Source organism: Chiloscyllium plagiosum, chromosome 34 (genome assembly GCF_004010195.1).
Source record: "Chiloscyllium plagiosum isolate BGI_BamShark_2017 chromosome 34, ASM401019v2, whole genome shotgun sequence".
NCBI classification, from domain to species: domain Eukaryota; kingdom Metazoa; phylum Chordata; class Chondrichthyes; order Orectolobiformes; family Hemiscylliidae; genus Chiloscyllium; species Chiloscyllium plagiosum.
In genome coordinates, this window is record NC_057743.1 from 35,346,610 (window position 1) to 35,365,351 (window position 18,742).

General features: G+C 37.6%; 1 protein-coding gene across 9 annotated transcripts in view; it reads right to left on the reverse strand.

The window, feature by feature from the left end:
* rerea (arginine-glutamic acid dipeptide (RE) repeats a) overlaps nt 1-18,742 on the reverse strand; it is a 558,826-nt gene that overhangs the window by 96,044 nt on the left and 444,040 nt on the right. For all 9 annotated transcript variants that reach the window (XR_006309302.1, XM_043676159.1, XM_043676158.1 and 6 more), the window contains one exon: nt 8,844-8,924. Coding sequence is in view for 8 of the 9 variants with exons in the window: in XM_043676159.1 (XP_043532094.1) it covers nt 8,844-8,924 (81 nt within the window). In the remaining variant the exon portion in view is untranslated. The remainder of the gene's footprint in view (nt 1-8,843; nt 8,925-18,742) is intronic.

Here is an 18,742-nt window from a genome sequence, read left to right on the forward strand (position 1 = left end):
GATTGCTAAACAAATGACTAGAAAGTAAGAATTAAAATAAGTCACAGAAAAGGAACTTGGAGCAGGAGTAGGCAATTAAGATTCCTGAGCCTGCTTCACCATTCAATATGATCATGGCTGATCTCATTTCAGCCTCAACTCCACTCTCCTGCTCGCGGTCCATAACCCTTCAATCCATTACAAATTAAAAATCTATGTATTGCTTTCTTAAGTTTACTCAATGTCCTGGCATCCATTGCACTCAGGGGTAGTGAATTCCAGAGATTCACAACCCTTTGAGAGAAGCAATTTTTCCTCACGTTTGTCTTAAATCTGCTATTCCTTATCCTAAAACTATGACCTCTGGCTCTAGATTGCCTCACAAGAGGAAACACCTTCTCTACTTCTACTTTGTCTGTAAGCATCTTATATAACTCAATTATATCTCCTCTCATTCTTCTAAACGCCAGACAATGTAGGCTTAAATTGTCTTCATAAGACAAACCCTTAATCTCTGGAATCGATCTAGTGAACCTCCTCTGAATTGTCTCCAATGCAACTAGATCCCTCCTCAAGTAAAGGAACTAAAACTGCACACAATACTCTAGGTGCGGTCTCCCTCATGCCTTGTCCAGTTCATCTACTGCTCCTTACTTTTGTACTCTATTGTTTTAGCAATAGATGCTAAAATTCCATTTGCCATCTTTATTACTTGCTGTTTCTGCTTGATAGTTTTCTGTGATCCTCTACCTCTAGATTTGAGTACTCCAACATGCTTCTGGCCAGCACCTGTAAATTTGAAGTTATCCAAACTCTGATGCCCAACTCCTAACTTGAACTGTCTCATTCACCTCTCCGCAATTATGTTCACTGAATTTATGATGATGCCTGGTAAACCAACATGTGTAATTTAAAAATCTCAGTTCCTTTCAACACCACCCCAAACCTGGGCCTTGTTGCTAATCACTAATTGCTAAGACTGATGACACCTTGAAGTAACTGTGCTTCTCCAATCCTAATGGACACCTTTGGTTCTACTTGCTCCATTTGTTTAGCAATCATGGTTCCCCATTTTTGAATTGGCAATAGCATTTGAGCAAGGCATTTTATTAATAAGTTGATTTTTAAACCATTTGGCTACACTACATTTAAGACCGGCATGGTATAAGTAATGTGGGCCAATCAACATATTGCTGAAGATGACAAGTGTCATCAGCTACTAAGATTCCAAGTTTTGGAATTATATGCCCAAACCTCTTCACTTTTCTCTCCTCCTTGAAATTATTCCTTAAAAGCTATCTGTATGATTAAGCCTTTGGTCACCACCCTAGCATCAAAACATCTGCAATTAGAAATCAAAGTTTTGCTAAATGACACTTCTACAAAGTGGGTTGGGATATTAAAGGTGCTAAATAAATAAAGTTGTTATTATAAGTGGATGACTAATATGGACAATTGCCTTAATTTGCTTTCTTCACATTGACATTTTTTGCTCAGACCAAACCTGGTATCTTGTAATACGAGGTCTGAGAGGGAGCAAGCAAATTTGCAGTTAATAGATTCCAGAAATAAATAGAAGAACACTTATACCTTGGATCAAAAATACCTTACACTGAACATTTGGTAGGAACGTGATACATTTAAATAATTAGAAGAGTTGTAATGCTCATCAATAGGGCAGCACGGTGGCTCAGCAGTTAGCACTGCTGCTTCACTGCGCCAGGGACCTGGATTCGATTCCAGCCCTGGGTGACTCTGTGTGGAGTCTGCACATTCTCCCTGTGTCTGTGTGGGTTTCCTCTGGGTGCTATGGTTTTTTTCCCCACTGTCAAAGATGTGCAAGTTAGGTGAATTGACCATGCTAAATTGCCCATAGTGTTCAGGAATGTGTAGGTTACGTGCATTAGTCAGGGGTAAATGTACAGTATAGGGGAATGGGTTTGGGTGGGTTGCTGTTCAGAGGGTCGGTATGGACTTTTTGGGCCAAATGGCCCATTTCCACACTATTGCGAATCTATTTCACACTGATCATTGTAGCTGTGTAATGGTTAAACATTATGAGAAAAGGCAAAAGGACAGGTAAACATATGATTAAATATGCCATGGTCATTAAAATACCATTTTTCAAATTATAATACAATGACATTTAAGTGCACAAGATGATGTGGCCATAAATTTTGCGATAATGGCATATTTGAAAAATGGAAGATGGAATGAATACTGCAGTCCTGGACATGTTTCATCCTTTAGGAAGGTCTGATTAATTTGAAAATGTCATTCTCATTCTCGATAGAACCACCCAACCTTATTCCTGACAGCTATAATAATAGCAACTATACTCCTATAAAGGGAACAAAAATATACAAATGTGCTGGTTTTGTAATTAAAATTAAGACAATGCTTTGCAAACATGAACCACTGCCTGAATTTACATTGTATTATTCTACATGCAGTTACCAATAGAAAATTTCACATTTACAAGCAGAATGAAAAATATGCAATCTGACTTGTTAACTCAACTGTTACTACCATCTATTGGATTTGCTTCAATTAGTTAAACAATCTAACAGACGAATAATCTAAATGACAATTATTAAGGATTAATGGCTGGTATACCCATTGAAGTTACTTTATTTCACAGCAAAAGGATCATCATTGGCTTTACGAAAACAATTATGTGGCATTACCAGTTGAACAAATTCTTTACATAAACAAATGCAATTTCTATAACTAACTTGACAGGTATAAGATTTCTCATCTGCATTTTGGGATCAAGATGGTCTCTTTCAGTCTTTATGGCTAGAACAATGAGTTCTGTAAATATTGTATTTGAACACTGATTATACATTCTACTTTCACAAGATAAATCTAATTATTATAAAATATTTTAATTTTTTAATATACATATACCACTTCAGTAGCTATTAACACATTTACAATGAGCAACCAACCATTTATGAATTGAGCAAAAGTAGTAGGCCATTTGGCCCATTAAGGCTGCTCTGTTATTAAATGAGATCATGGTGGATCTGATGGTCCTCAACTCCACTTTCCTACTTTATTCCTATAATCCTTGATTCCCTTACTGCTTAAAAATCTGTCGATCTCAGCTTTGAATATACTAAATGATTCAGCCTTGGAAGCACATTGGTGGTAAAGAATTCTACAGACTGACTACGTTCAGAAGAAAAATCTCTTCATCTCTGTCTTAAATGGGTAATCCCTTATTCGAGATTATGCCTTTTGGTCATAAACTTTCCCATGAGGAGAAACAACATTTCCGCATCTGCCCTGTCAAAGCCCCCAAGAATCTTCTAAATTTTAATTAAGTCTCCTCTTATTCTTCTAAACCCCAGTGACTAATAGCTCAATGTGCTCAACCTTACCTCACGAGAAAATTCCTCATTCCTCAGAATCAAACTCATGAACTGCTTCTCAACTGCCTTCAATGTGAGGATATATTGCCTTAGATAAGTAGATGAAAAATATTCACAGTATTGACGATGTGGTCTGACTACTGTCTTGTATAGTTTGAGGAAGTCTAAAGTCCATTTACCTTTCCATCATTTTCATGTCATCCACAAACTTAGCAATGGTACATCCATTTTCATCATCTAGCGTCTTTAACACTGAACCCTGTGACACACCACTAGTTAAAATTTGCCACCTGAAAATACCCCCTTTATCCCAAGTCTCTTAACTTCTATTAATTAGATGGGCTCTTATTTTGTGCAGCAACCTCGTGTGTGGTGCCTTATTGCAAGTCCAAACATAATAACACATCTACCTCTTCCCCTTTATCAATGCTGCTTGCTACCCCATCAAAGAATTATAATAATTTTCTGGCATGACTCCTTTTCATGAAGTCATGCTGATTTTAAAATCTGCTTTTTTTAAAATGCATTTTTGAATGCTCTGCAATTACATCCTTTGCTAACTGGCTTACAGTTTCTATTCTTAGAAACAAATGTTTAGGCAAGGTGCACAGGAATTACTGAAATTATTAGAAATGTAACAGCTAGTTCATTACAATATATTCTTGCTAAATTCAATATTTTCTCCTAAACTCCTAGCAAACATAAAAAAAATTGCTGTACTCTCCCACTTACTCACATAGCTTGTAGGATGCTAACTAGATATTCGAAAGTGACAGGGGTGTACCAGCCACAATTATTATATCTACTTGTAACATTTTGTCAGGTTGGTCCCATGGTGTTGGCAGCACTCGTACATGCGTAAGGAAGAGTTATTTTTGTTTGTATACATTTATATGGAATTTTATGAACATGTATCACTGGTCCAATTTACAGATGCCAACATAGAATACAGCTTGATTTTTTAAAACGAGGAGGACAGGCTCATTTAATCCAACGTCATTACTTTAAATTTTGAAGACAAAATTTAAGAAGACTGAAATTAAAATTTTGAAAATTTTAGATAAAAACAGGCCAAACTGTCATAAGGAGGCACCAGCAGTAGTTTCAAACATTAACACTACTAAGCTATTTATGACAAAATTTAGAAATTACATAATATAAATTCCATCTGTCATGGGAGAATTAATGAATAATCGACCAAGCTCAAAGGAACAGAAGTGAAATTGCACTGCTGTAGTAGATGGAAACTATTGAACTGCTATTTAGTTTATATATTCATGTATTGATCACATCAAATATTGAGGCAACAGAATCAGACAGTTATTAGGCATTTAAATCAATGACTTTTCATATCAACATTACAGCAAGAACTGGAGCATAGTGCTCACAGGTAAAAGATTTACCTGCCTTGAGAATGAAACAGATTTGTAACTAATATTTCATTCTCCAATGGCATTGCTTGTGAATAAAAAAATGCATTAGTTGCGTCACATATATTGTGATACCATAGTAATTGTATGACACCTCTTGAGCAGTTTTGTACATCAAATCAACTTTTTATCAATGATACAAAAACAGAAATCATTGGAAAAACACAGCAGGTCCAGCAGCATCTGCGGAGAGAAAGCAGAGTTAACATTTTGGGTCCATTGACCCTTCCACAGAACCTTTTTTTTGCCATTGATAATTAGCTGTGTATAATTTTATAACAAAGTCACCAAAATAAGCCTGAACTGCTGTAATGAAACCCTCCAACCAGCTGTGGTGCTGTACAAGTATAATGGATTTCATCAGGGTGAACAGAGAGACTTCAAAATGGGGGGTGGGGAGGGGGTTGTTAAATTACAAAGTTCAAACCTGTTAATGACTCTCCACATTAACCTAATTGATGATGAGATATATATGCATTTTTAATGTCCTAAGTATGTTACCTTTTCTAATTCCATAATAGAAGATGCTTTCAAACCTTTTCCAAGTGACATCCCATTCATGCATTCACATTTTTGAAGAAATGTCATTAGTTAAGAGAAATGGAAAAGCATAAACACATCTGCAGCCAATGTGACCAAGTACAAAACACATGCAATTATTACTACCTGTTGAAAGGGTTCCAAATAGACATTTTCCCCTTCAACCTGAGCATTATTTCTATTTCCTCAATGTAACATGTGAACTAATTGGCATAGTTGCAACTAATTGGATAGATGCAGTTCCATCTTCTTGGAAGTATACTTTCAGATCTATTTTTTGGGCTTGATCCAATACTTATTAATTGCATATAATGCAGCCTGTATCTTGCAGAATTAACACAGTGGCAGCATTGAATTACATGAAGTTGGCTGAACTATATGAAACTGGAATAAGTCACATTTCTTTCCTAGCCTGTGTGGGTGGCACAGTGGCTCAATGGTTAGCAATGCTGCCTCACAGCGCCAGGGACTCGAGTTCGACTGATGCCTCGGGTGACTGTCTGTGTGGAATTTGAACATTCTCCCCATGTCTGTGTGGGTTTTCTCCAGGCGCTCCGGTTTCCTCCCACAGTCCGAAGATGTACATGTCAGGTGAATTGGCCATGCTAAATTGCCCATAGTGATCAGTGCATTAGTCAGGGGTAAATATAGGGTAGGGGAATGGGTGTGGGTGGGTTACTGTTCGGAAGGTCGGTGTGGACTTGTTGGCCGAAGGGCCTGTTTCTACACTGTAGGGAATCTAGTCAAATACAGTAATAATCATGGCAATGAAGATGGTGTTAGAATAATCAGGTTGATTTTAAACCTAAGTCTAAGTGAGCAGAGATGAGAGAAAATTGGCAAGTCCTCTTTACTGTTATTGAGAAGCTTTGATAGGCATATGGTGGTGCTGTGTTTGGGAGTTTTGGTGGCACAACTGATGAGAACACAGCCAGGGTTTGCTATATTAACCCAAATGGTCAGACACCACCTTACTGATACCTTTTCAGTGTAACAATTCAATAAAACATCTCTCTTTGTGAACACAAGACTACCCAAAAGCACATAATACTGACCCCTATATGTGCTATGTACCTCGGTAAGATTTGTAATCTCTAATAGCTAAGGTAAAGTGCTCTCCCCACTCTCAGGTTCATATTTCTCAGTATTCATGTTGCAGAATCCACATAAAGAATATATTTCAGGAGTTATTTTTACATTACTCCCTCTTGTCTTATCACAATTAATTTACCAAAATACTGGATACAGTGAGTTTAGTAATTCAACGTGATCACTATATAGCGCTCTCCTCCCTTAATGAAAACAGAACAAGGATTGAGCTCTTACATTCCTTTGAGTTGTTGCCAAGGAAGAACAGCACTTGGGAGCATATGTGGAAAGTAGAATGACCTGATCTGATCAAGAGGGAAAATAGCTTTCTGCTTCTGTACACATTTAGTCAGCTTAGCAGCAAAGAGAAACCAGTGTTTGTTGTCCCAGAGGGCAAATAATCCTTTAGCAATTGTATTCATTTTCTAGCTGGATGTTATACATATGCAACGCCAGAGGCCTAGCAGTAGATTGTTCTCGCCAGTATTTGTTAGGTAACAGTTTTTGATAATGGGACAGAAAGAAATGACAAGCTAAATTGAGAGCTTTTTTTGGGGGGGGTGAGGGGAAGAACAATTGGGCATACTTGGTCAACGATAGTGGCAGCTAAGGTCTGAAGCCCAAATTGACAGCAGTTCGTAAATATGGTGAATTTCAACTGCCTGAAGCCGGGTTGTCAGTGATGCTCTGATGGACTACAAACAGAAAGTACTTAGAATATGCTTGTAGCAATGAAAAGCACAGATTACGACTGCTGAGACCTTCATATTATTTAATAAAAATGATATTGAAAATACGAAATAGAAACAGAAAATGCAGCACATACCAAGCAGGTCAAGCAGCATGTGCAGCAGCATGTGCAATCAGAGAAACAATGTTTAAGGGCACTTAGGATGTAACATGTTAACTTTGTTCCCTTCTCAGCAGATCGCCGATGCTGCCAGATCTGCTGAGTTTTTCCAGAATTTGCTGTTCTCATTTCCTACATTACTTAATCAGCTTGTCCATGGATAATTATGTTGGTTAACGACGCGTAACGTGCATGTAAGGTACAGTGGTATTTGAGAGTAGAAGTTCTAAAAGCCCCTCAATTATCTTTTCCCAATGACAGATTGTGCTCTCTATAAAGGTGAGGCAAAGTAATTTTTGAAATTTTTGACCAATAAGGGATGGAAAAAAGTCAGATTAAAATTTCTTTAAACTAGCCTTATGTTTTCACACTTAAAGAATGTATTTGTAAACAGGTCATTGCTTAAATTACTCCAGGATCAGAAATATCAGCTGCCAAATGCAAAGTCATGGGCCCACTAAAGTTATTTAATGCCTCAAATCTTATGTTTACCTTTTCCCTCACCTGGGGACATCCTTCATGCATAGTAAACAGTGAATTGTCAAATTAGCAAAATAATTTTATTTACATGTGATTTCAGGGAATTAAACTATACAAACAATCAGGATAATGCTTCCCACTATAAACAGTCTGACTGGAAGATGCAATTAAGTTACACTCCTTGAAACTGAAAATCATTGGTCACTGTTGCAATGAAAGTAAAAGCAGTTAACACAGTTCAGAACCTAACAAGGGAGATGTTCAGAAGTAGATTTGTTTTGTTTCATGCACAATGGAACGTAAAGGTGACAGAACACCAAACTGTTTATGCATGTTATCCACAAGGAAACTTTCTATAGGCATAATTGCCTTAAAACAATCCACCACTTGTTTGCTGCCTGATTTACTTCACTCTCTAAAACAAGAAGTGCGGACCTTTAACCCTCCCCCCTCCTCATTCAAAGCCACCACAAGCTGTGAATGATTAGCTGGTTGGCTTGTCAGAAGTTAAGATAGTGCATCTGACATGGAACCCTCAGTGAGTCTGTCTGAAGACTGAACAAACAGAAAGGAAAAAGGACACAGTGGATAAAGAAGGGGTGGCAGATGAGCTGCAGGAAGGTCACTTGTACATCAGTCTCTGCTGAAAAACATTACACAATAGTGTACAAGTTCTTCACAGCAGAGAGCGAGAGGCAGAAAACGAAAGAAAGACACTTGACGGCAATAAATTAAATTGCTCGCAGTTTAAGCGGTACACCCAGCACAATGCTGTTTTTGTTAAAAAACATTCTCTCCGTAGCTACAAGTCGGAGGCACATATGATTTTTTAAAACCACTATTAGATAAATGGCACCTGCAAGGTAGTAACAGAAGCTTCTAGACTACCAGAATGATTCACAAACATATCACTAATTATAAATATCTGTTCTGACTCGAAATCACTTTTGTTGATATGCCAAACCACTCTGCTTCCCTTCAAATCTCCACAACAAGTTTTTGAAACCACAATCAAGAAGAAAAACAACCAATCGAACACCAGCAGATTGATTACCAGAAACCAACACAGATCAATTAAATAGAGGAAAAAAAACTCACCGTCTCCTTATTTGGAAGCAGCTCTTTACGGATCCTGAAGAAGTTCTTGCCGTACTGTCTCAAGCCCTTAATGAAGCGTTTCTGTTGGCAAGAAAAGAGGAGTCAACAAGGGAGGCGGGGGGGAGAACAGCCTTTGCTAAGATTCGACTGCGAGGGAGAAAAAAATACACCAGGGGAAGCAAGGAAAATGGCGGAAATTGTACTGCACAGAGATCCTTTTTCTATACGAGCCACTAATCACTCAGACTGGAGGCACCCTACATAATACAGACAACACAGCGCAGGAAAGGCTTGCACTTCTTCACGGCTTGGCCTGACTTCAGCAAACCATGACAACAATTAAAGCACAAAAGGAAAGCGAGAAGGACTTTTTTTTTCCCCTTTTCTCCCAGTCCCTGGTAATGTCAGTGTGCCGTCAGTAAGTGGCAGAGGGGGAGCATACAAGCGAGAAATACCTTGTCACTCTCTGCTCCAACACTACAAAGGGGGTGGTTTACATGCGATCTCTTGCTGGGTTCTCTCGTCTCCGGTCAGACATAAAACCTGGTATGGATCACTGATTCCCAACAGCCCAGAATATGTATTCAAAGCAACACAGAGAAACATCACCAAAGCAACTATGTTGCCAAGTCGTTTTTTTTTCAGCAAGTACTTTCCTGTAATCTCATTAACTAGCTCTTTTCACTTGTTCAGTGAGCCGCACAAATCCATTCACAACGCTGCTATCGAGACGCAGAAAGGCACATCGGCAGCCTCTAAGATTCGACTTTTCTTGTCACAAAGATAACGGACATTGAGTAAGCTTTGCCATGGATTACACTAAATCCGATAACGAACTTGATCCGACCAATTATTTCATCAACCCTATAATTTAAACCTGTTAATGCATGAACATTTTCCCTTCGTAAAATAGTTCTTTCTGTTGACTAACAATTAAACAACTTTGCTTTCAAAAAAAGTAGGTCATTGATTTTTTTTTGTAAAAATTAAGGCAAAGATTTTGAGATTAAGATTTCCGGTAACTATTCCATCAACAAGGTAACAAGCAAATTTACATTAGCATCGCACCGCTGATGGACCAAAAAACAATAAAGCACATACCATGAAAACTAAACGCCCAATATCTAATTTACACACCGTTTAACAATTTCAACCGCAAACAAGTGGTGAGTTGCTGCAGTTGAGTTCAATATCCCCGGGTACAGGAAAACACGAGCGTACCTGTTAACTGCTATATTGTCTAGGTCTCCACGGGCCAACATTGGGTGAGGACAGTACTACCATTTTATACGTGAAAGTACAGCCTAGACTTAGAATACAGAGGGAATGCTGCACATTTGGAGCTGCCTTATCTTTTGGATAAGATGTCATCTGAATTGCATCTCAGGTGGATTTAAAAACTCCTGTAATGTTATTCAGAGAACAACAGCTCTCCCAGTGCCCCGGGGAGCTCCTTAATGACATTTCTGGGGTCTGTAAGTCACATCTAGGCCAGATCGAGTCAGGGATGGCTTATTTTCTTCCCTAATGTAGATTAGTGAACCAGATGGGTTTCTACAGCAATTTCCAATTGTTTAGGTGATTGCCAGTAAACCAGCTTTATTGAATTCAAATTTCACCATTTGCCATGGTCCTCAGAGCATTACCAAATAAGAGAAAAGTGCTAGAGATACGAAATGAAAACAGTGTTGGATAAATCCAGCAGGCAGCATCAATGGGGAAAAAATTAAAGTTAGCATTTCAAGTCCCATATAACTCTTCTTCGGACTGAAACCCTAAAGCGTATTGGCTCGTACTGCTGAGTGACACACAAAATGTGTATGGATCTCATGGCTGTTTTTGCTGCAAAATATCCACTCCATGAAATATTTTATCTGTCAGTTTGCCACATTTTTAACATGAAAAGTACTATCTCACTATCAACAGAAATATATAATACTTTTCATTCCATCTAATAATTGGTAGGTATAGTAACTACTCTCTTTAAATAATGCCAATGGGAAAAACAAATTTAAAAAGATGTAGATTTTGCAGTACTGATATTAATTGCATAATTGAAGCTGAAAGTCAAGCTCTTGCCTCTCAGGTTAAAGAAGTGTTTGTAGTGCACACTTGCTCATAATAGAGATCTTTAAGGATTCCATCAAATTTAGTTACTTGCAAAGTTTGGATCACTATTTTATGATATAACTCATGAGGGCAGTTACATTGAATACACATAATTATACTTTTCCAGGATAAGCAAGCATTATATTTAGTATGTCAAATTTAATATAAACACCTGAGTTGCAAGATGTTTCAATCCCTATGTTAGTTAAAGCAAAATGAATTTAAAGGACCCAGTACCAACAACCAGCAGAATGAATGTCATTTACAAAACGCCCTGCAAGAACTGCAACAAACACTACATTGGACAGACGGGCAGGAAAGTAGCCACCAGGACACATGAACACCAACTAGCCACCAAAAGATATGACCAACTATCACCAGTATCCTTACACAGAGACAAAGAGGGACAACAGTTTGACTGGGCCAATACATCCATCCTGGAACAGGCTAAATAAAGACACGCACGGGAATTCCTAGAGGCCGGGCAGTCAAACCAAAACTTCATTAACAAACATATCAATTTGGACCCCATTTACGACCTCTGAGAAAAAGAACTGGAAATGATGTGACCCACCGTAACAGACCAAGACACACAAATAGAACGTGGGACAGAACACAGGTGCTTCATCCGAGACTCACTGATGATGTGACCTAACATGGTGATGAAATAGCTGAGAACAATTCTACCAGCTCAGCAAGCAAACTTACAACCTGAGCTACAAATCTTCTCTAAAATCACAATACTTACTAAGTTTTTAACAATTATTTACTTTTAAACATATTTCCCAGTCTAATTAAAATGTATCTCAAATCAAGGAGCCAAACCATGTGAAAACACTGTACAACAATCTTTTCATCGTTTCTTTTGTTGAAAAGGATGAATTGTTTCACAGTACAGTAGCCTGCACAAAGTTAATTTTTATGCTGCTGACCTATCATATACAATGGCCCAGTAAAAATAAATATTGCTTCAAGGTTTGACAAGCCGCTTTTAAGAATAGTTGTTATATATCTCCAGCAGCCAACCAACAAAGAGATGAAAATATTGATAAAGACAGTGTTATCTGCTAACTTTGAAGCTAATCACAGTTTTTAGAACCATTTCCAATTCAAAAATATGCAAGGCGAACTAAATTTTCTTTGAAGAATTTTAATATATACATTTTTTTGCTTCATTTTATAGATTGGCAAAGTGCAAGGGTGGCCAGAAAGCTGACATTAGTAACAAGGAGAGCTGGTTAGGATAATGACATCTGGAGTGACCATCGGCAAAACTGATTCATGACTCATTCTCCACTTTGAATGTGGAATCTTACTGTGCAATTAAGAACTTAAGAACAATTATTGCACTTTAAAGTAATCGCTTTTAGACAAAGCTTTCACTGATATTTTGGAGATGTGATGGGCCATAAAATTTATCTTCAAGTTTCACCTCATCTGCCATACTCGCCTGATCTGGCCTACACATTACTTCAGACCCATAGAAACGTGGTTGACTCTCAATTGCCCTCAGAAATGACCCAGCAAGCCACTCAGTTCAACGGCAGCTACAGATGGGTAATAAATGCTGGCCAGCTAGCGATGCGCACATCCCATGAGTGAATGTTTTTAAAAATTAGATGTCAATACAATATACTGTTGTTTAAACATCATTTAAAAAAAGTCAGTATCATTACGCATTACAGAAAATATTTTAGGGATTCAATAAAACTAAGGAGGAAGAAAATATCTCAGATTCTGGAAATGTGAAATACAAGGAAAAAGGTTCCATTAACCTTTCAGGTCTATGACCTTTCAAAGGATAGAATCATAGTCTTGAAATGATAACCAAAACATTTTTCTCTCACTGCAGATGCTGCTTCGCTTGTTGAGTGCTTCCAGCATTTTCTTTTTTACTTCACGGTTTCATTTGCTTTTGTTGCCAAGTCAAAATTTTCCTAGTGTTCAGAACGCATGCTCATATTTTAACCATACAATATTAGTATAAGATGGCTGCATGTTGTTTGCAGTATCAGCCTTACCACAAACACATTAAGTGATCTGAGAAATAAACACAGAATACATGAACTGTTACAAAAGCAAAGCTTCCTGTTTAATACTATCCAACCTGAATGGAATATACGTTTGCCCTGCATCAGACCATTGCTGTGCCTATCTTGGTTAATTAGGTCTGAATGTAAAGTATAACTGGAGAGGTAACCTCTAATTATACCTGAACATTTAATCTTTCACTCATTTAATTGGAACACCTTTATTATTTACTCAGTAATCATGAACACTGTAGGTTCATCTATAAAACAACATTCAAGTGCTGTTGGTTTTTCTATGCTCTCCTGCTTAAGGCTCCAGTTCAGCTGCCTAGCTCACTCAGCTCACAGCCTTGCTAATAAATCACCCAACAATCTGCTCTCTGAATTGCTTTGGCCATGGTTTGATTGCTCCAGCCCATGTTGCCAAGCAACAGCACAGGAGAGAAGTCGAAAGAATTGCTGACAAATGGCCAAACGGCTGAAACAACAGACTTGTCTTCAGCAGGATCTGTTCCAAAGAACTGCCTGTTTTTTTTGCTCTTCTGGTCTCTCTACTACACGACTGGAAAAATCCAAGAAGCCCCTGTAATTTACATAAACTCTTTTCTCAACAGATAACTGCCATTTGCCATGATCTGGATGAAATCGCAAGAGAGTACAACAAAGGATATTAGATGATTTTTAACAAAAAATTACACACTTAAATAATGGACTCCAACAGTAAATGCATATATTGAGGGGAAGAATACCAGTGTTCCTTCAAAGAAAAAGCCTCAATTGTAAAAAGTTAATCTGCCTTTGGGTATTCATAGAAAAGTCCCCAAGGGCCACACTTCATTTCTTTTAATGTTCACGTCAATAATTCTTTCTTTGCCCCAGATCAAATAAATTGTAACTCTTTGAGCACCAGCATTTCATTTTAACATGTACATTATTCTATTTCAGTTTAAAAAAAATTAGCATTATAGCATAGATTCTGATACCATGTTGAATCAATTTTGTGTCTTTAAACTTGGCAAAATCGAGTCACAATCCTCAAAAAAATAAACTACAACCACATTTTGTATATTCCGGACAATTTGAAGATAGTCTGCTCAACACAAGATTTGGATGTTACACTGCCAATTAGTAGTCCAGAGTCTAAATCTTAGAATCAAGGAGATTATGCTTCTCTGGAACAGGAGTTTTGCACATTTCAAAAAGAGAAAAATAATCTGAAAGATTTTCTTTAGTACCCCTGCTGATTGGCTGGCCAAGAACAGCAGCTGCCTTTCTGGAGTTGTCCATTTGGTAGAACATCCACCCAAAAGGAAGACATCAGTACCCTAAATTTGTCGGTTCTGTTTTATAATTAGCAGCAGATATTGGTATAGATCATTAACTTCATGTAAAAATACTCAAATTCTTTAAAAAAATGAATGCATTCACATAGTCAGTATCCAGTAAACCTATAGATTCATACAGCATGGAAACAGACGCTTCCATCCAATTCGTCCATGCCAACCAGACATCCCAATCTGACTTGCTTCCATTTGCTAGCTTATGGCCCATATCTCTCTAAACCCTTCCTATTCACGTACCCATCCAGATGCCTTTTAAATATTGTAATTGTACCTGCCTTAACCTCTTCTTCTGGCAGCTCATTCCATACACACACCATCTTTTGCATGCAAAGGTTACCCCACAGGTCTGTTTTAAATATTTCCTCCCATCTAAAAACTACACCCTCTAGTTTTGGACTCCCCCATCCTGGGAAAAAGACCTTAGCTATTCTATGCCCCTCATGATTTTATAAGGTCACCCCTCAGCTTCCAATGCTCCAGGGAAAAAAGTCCCAGCCTATTCGGCCTCTCCCAATAATTCAATATAGTTGAATATAATATAATATTCCCTACAGTTTTTTATTAGTACAGAACTTTACGTATTGCTACAAAACAAAATACTTTTTTTTGAAGGTTTTAGCCTTGCACTTTTCAGAGAAACTAGTAAAAATACCAATTCATGGGGAACACCAACATTGGCTGGCAAGTGCGTCAGCATTCTGTTCTCATACAATATAGATTTTGGTTTTCCCCTTGAATGGGTATTCTTGCAAGTTCTCTGATGAGTGAAAGATGAAAAGCTTTGTCAAAAAGTATCTTTTTTTTCATTAATACTGAAATCCAATTCATTCTTGATTTGAGTGTTCATTTATATCCATTCCTGTAAAGGGAACTCTGAATTGGGGTAATTTGCAAACTGGGTAAAATATTTAAACTAGCAAACATGAAGTAATTAACAATATCTATGAGTTATTTATAAATGTTGCTTTTAATAAAAGGATTTTTTTAAAAAAATTGCCCACAAATCAAACCGAGCCAGCAACAAGCATGGGTTCCCCATGATGGATAACAGATTCTACATTAGAGTGGTGCCGGAAAAGTACAGCAGTTCAGGCAGCATCCGAGCAGGAAAATCGACGTTTCGGGCAAAAGCCCTTCATCAGGAATAGAGCATGGATAACATCAGACTGATCACCTATGGATTATCACATAGCACAATGCAGAAATGTACATACTTGACTGTCGGCCAGACTGTCATTTTGTATTGCTGCAGTCACTTATTTTATTTTACAATGGGATAAAGGACTTTGGGCATCAAGAACTAGTTTTGAATGCTCCAACAAATGTACCACAAGGGCGTGCTTTTGATATCAGCAGTGTTAAGAATTTATGGAATCAACCAAATGCAAGGATACAAATGTCAAAAATGCAGAAACCCTTAATAGAAATGTGATAGTTTAATTAACTTACATAACTGCTAGGGTGCTGTAGGGAGGAATACACCAATGCAATCAGTTACAGTAAGTATAAGGAAACTGTTTTTTAAAAACAAAAGTGCAGTATTTTTTGCAAAGTGAAATATGATTGCATGGCACTTTTAATTGTGAATTCTATAAAGCATTATGCAAACAAAAATAAACATTTTTCACTGTATGTATTTGTAAAGCTAACATAATTCAGGAAAATGAGGTTGCAGCCACCTTGCACATGTAATTCTCTTTCTGTCTAAACAAAACAAATGGACCAGAAATGCTTTTTCTCCAAGTTGCCAAGAGTTTAAAAAGCTTTTGCTTTAACAATTGGGGAATATTATATTAGCTTGAACCATGCATTTTCTCTTAATAGTGACTGTGCAAACATTTTGCAAAACCAACACCAACTAAATCATAAGCAAGATAACCACCATTATGCACAAAGACATTTGTTTTAATGAATTTTCCATTCACCTATGAAGTTACTATTACACAACTAGAATTTCGTGTTGGTGATTATTAAGTACTCTATCCGTGGAAGAGAACTCCTGTTTCACAGCAATTATGTGGGCTCGTTCATAAGAGAAAAAAGATCACAAAGTCTGCTAGATTTGTGCTAAAGAGGAATTTGTATAAATAGTTAAGCAGTTGAATTTCCGAGATAAAGTAGGGAATTCTTTAAATTTGTATCAAAGTGGTGAAAGTGGGGCTCAAAGAATACTGACCACCTGAAAGTGATAAAGTACTGAGGACAACATTGGAATTCTGTCAATTTTACACAGAAAACTCCATAAATGTCATTTCAGAAGACTCAATAAATAAAATTATGAAGTAATTTGACAAAAAATTTGGACATTTCACATTGAACAGCAAGTGAGGTACTTTTGTAGGTGCATAATGTGCCAACAAAATGAATGTTAAAACATTCACAGCATGAAAATGTTGTAACCCGAGAATGATTTGAACATAGCCTCCGCCTCTGATATGTTTTATACAGATGGATCCAATCTTCCAGCAGGCACTCTGACTGAAGAAGATTCAGTGCTCCCTTTCAGTCCATTAACAGTGGCAACCAGGAGGCCAGGAGATAAGGGAGGAAGGCAGAGATTCAGACTTCCATTTTACTAAGCTAAAATGGTGGTGCAGAGGTATTCAGGAGAAAAAAAAAGCTACAACAATCAACTGCAGAACTCAGGTAATTTTTCTGTGCATGCCAATAACCAACTCTGAACAACATTTACAATTAACTCAGGATCCCCAATTTTCTGAGCTTAAATGCAAGAGAACATAAGGATCAGGAGCAGATATAGGCCATTCAGCCCTTTGAGCCTGCTCGGTGATTAAATGACATCTTGGTAATCTTCAACCACACCATTTTCTTTCACTATCCCTGCATTCTTTGATATTTCTAACAGGTTGAAATCTATCAATTTCAGTCCTGAACATACTCACCAACTGATCTTCCAAAGTGCTCTGGGGCAGATAGGAAGAAAACCAAGCAGAAAAACATGGCTAATATCTTCAAAAATATTCTTCCAATATATTTTGTGCCAGAAGAACCTGAGCAAGTGGGGATTAATTTTCCAAAACTCAATCAATTTTTCAGTTCTCTCTTACAGGTATTGACACCCATAATACTTTGTTATTATACTTAAACCACTGACATTTCCACTGGATAACGGGTCTGTGATTGGCAATAAATCTGGGGCAGTACATGTCAATCAGCAATGCCAGTTCAACCTTTCATTACCAATGAGGGGGAAAAAACAGAAATGCTGCAAATCTGAACGAGAAACAGGAAATGTCTGAAATGTGTGATGGATTTGTCAGCACCTGAAAGCAATGAAGGGAATCCGTAATTCAGGAGAACCTACAATTCAAAACATTAACACACCTATTCTCGAACAAATCCCAACAGATGCACTGCACATTTGCAGCATTTTCTATTCTTATTCCTTGCTTTATTTTCTTTTCTTTGTCACCTTTACGTTCACCAACATTTTCACAAGGTCATTATCATTTATCCAGAATTGGCTATAAAACCTCCACATTCCAACAATAAATTGATTCTTAAAATTTCAGGGATTTTATCTCTACTATATTTGAAAACCAATTCCATGTATTGACCACATTTTGAAAAACCTCAATTCTTAAATTTCTCTTTTGGAACACAAGACCAGAAGAAACAACTCTCAAGAAGCTCGATAAATCCAGACAAGACAGCCCATTTGACTGGCACCGCATTCATTTTGTCCATTACCAAAATACAATAGCAGCACTGCATACCATTTCCAAGATGAACTGCAGAAATTCATCAATTGAGAGCACCTTCTTAATCCATGACCACTACCATCTAGAGGTCAAGGGTAGCAGATACATGGGAACACCATCACTTGCAAGTTTGTCTCCAAACCACCCTCAATCCTGAACATACTGCTGTTCCTCCACTGTTGCTGGGCCAAAATCTTGGAACTGCCTTCCGAATGGCACTGTGGACATACCTATGCCAAACGTACATAACTAACTCAAGAAGACATTTCACCACCATCTTCTCAATATCATTTAGGCCCAGCCAGCAAAACTCACATCCCCAAATGAATTTAAAAATGGTCCAAAATTAGGCCATACGGCCCATCGAGGCGGCTGTACTCCATACAATGGTTGATTTTCCATCTCAACTTCACTTTTCTAGGATCTTTCTATCCTTCGATTTCTCTTACCGTCCAAAATCCTCCCTCAGCCATGAAGAGACTCAAATACTTAATATCCATTGTCCTTTCGAATTTACAGCCAATGATGCGTAACTGAGTGAATACATTTCTTATTTTAGGCATAAATGGTAAGTTTCGCATCCTGAGACCAACCCCCTAGTTGCAGACTTTCAAGTCAAGGTAAACATCCTCTTAGCAATTGCCCTGCTAATCTGACTCAGAGTTTTACATGTTTCAATGAAATCACTTTTAATT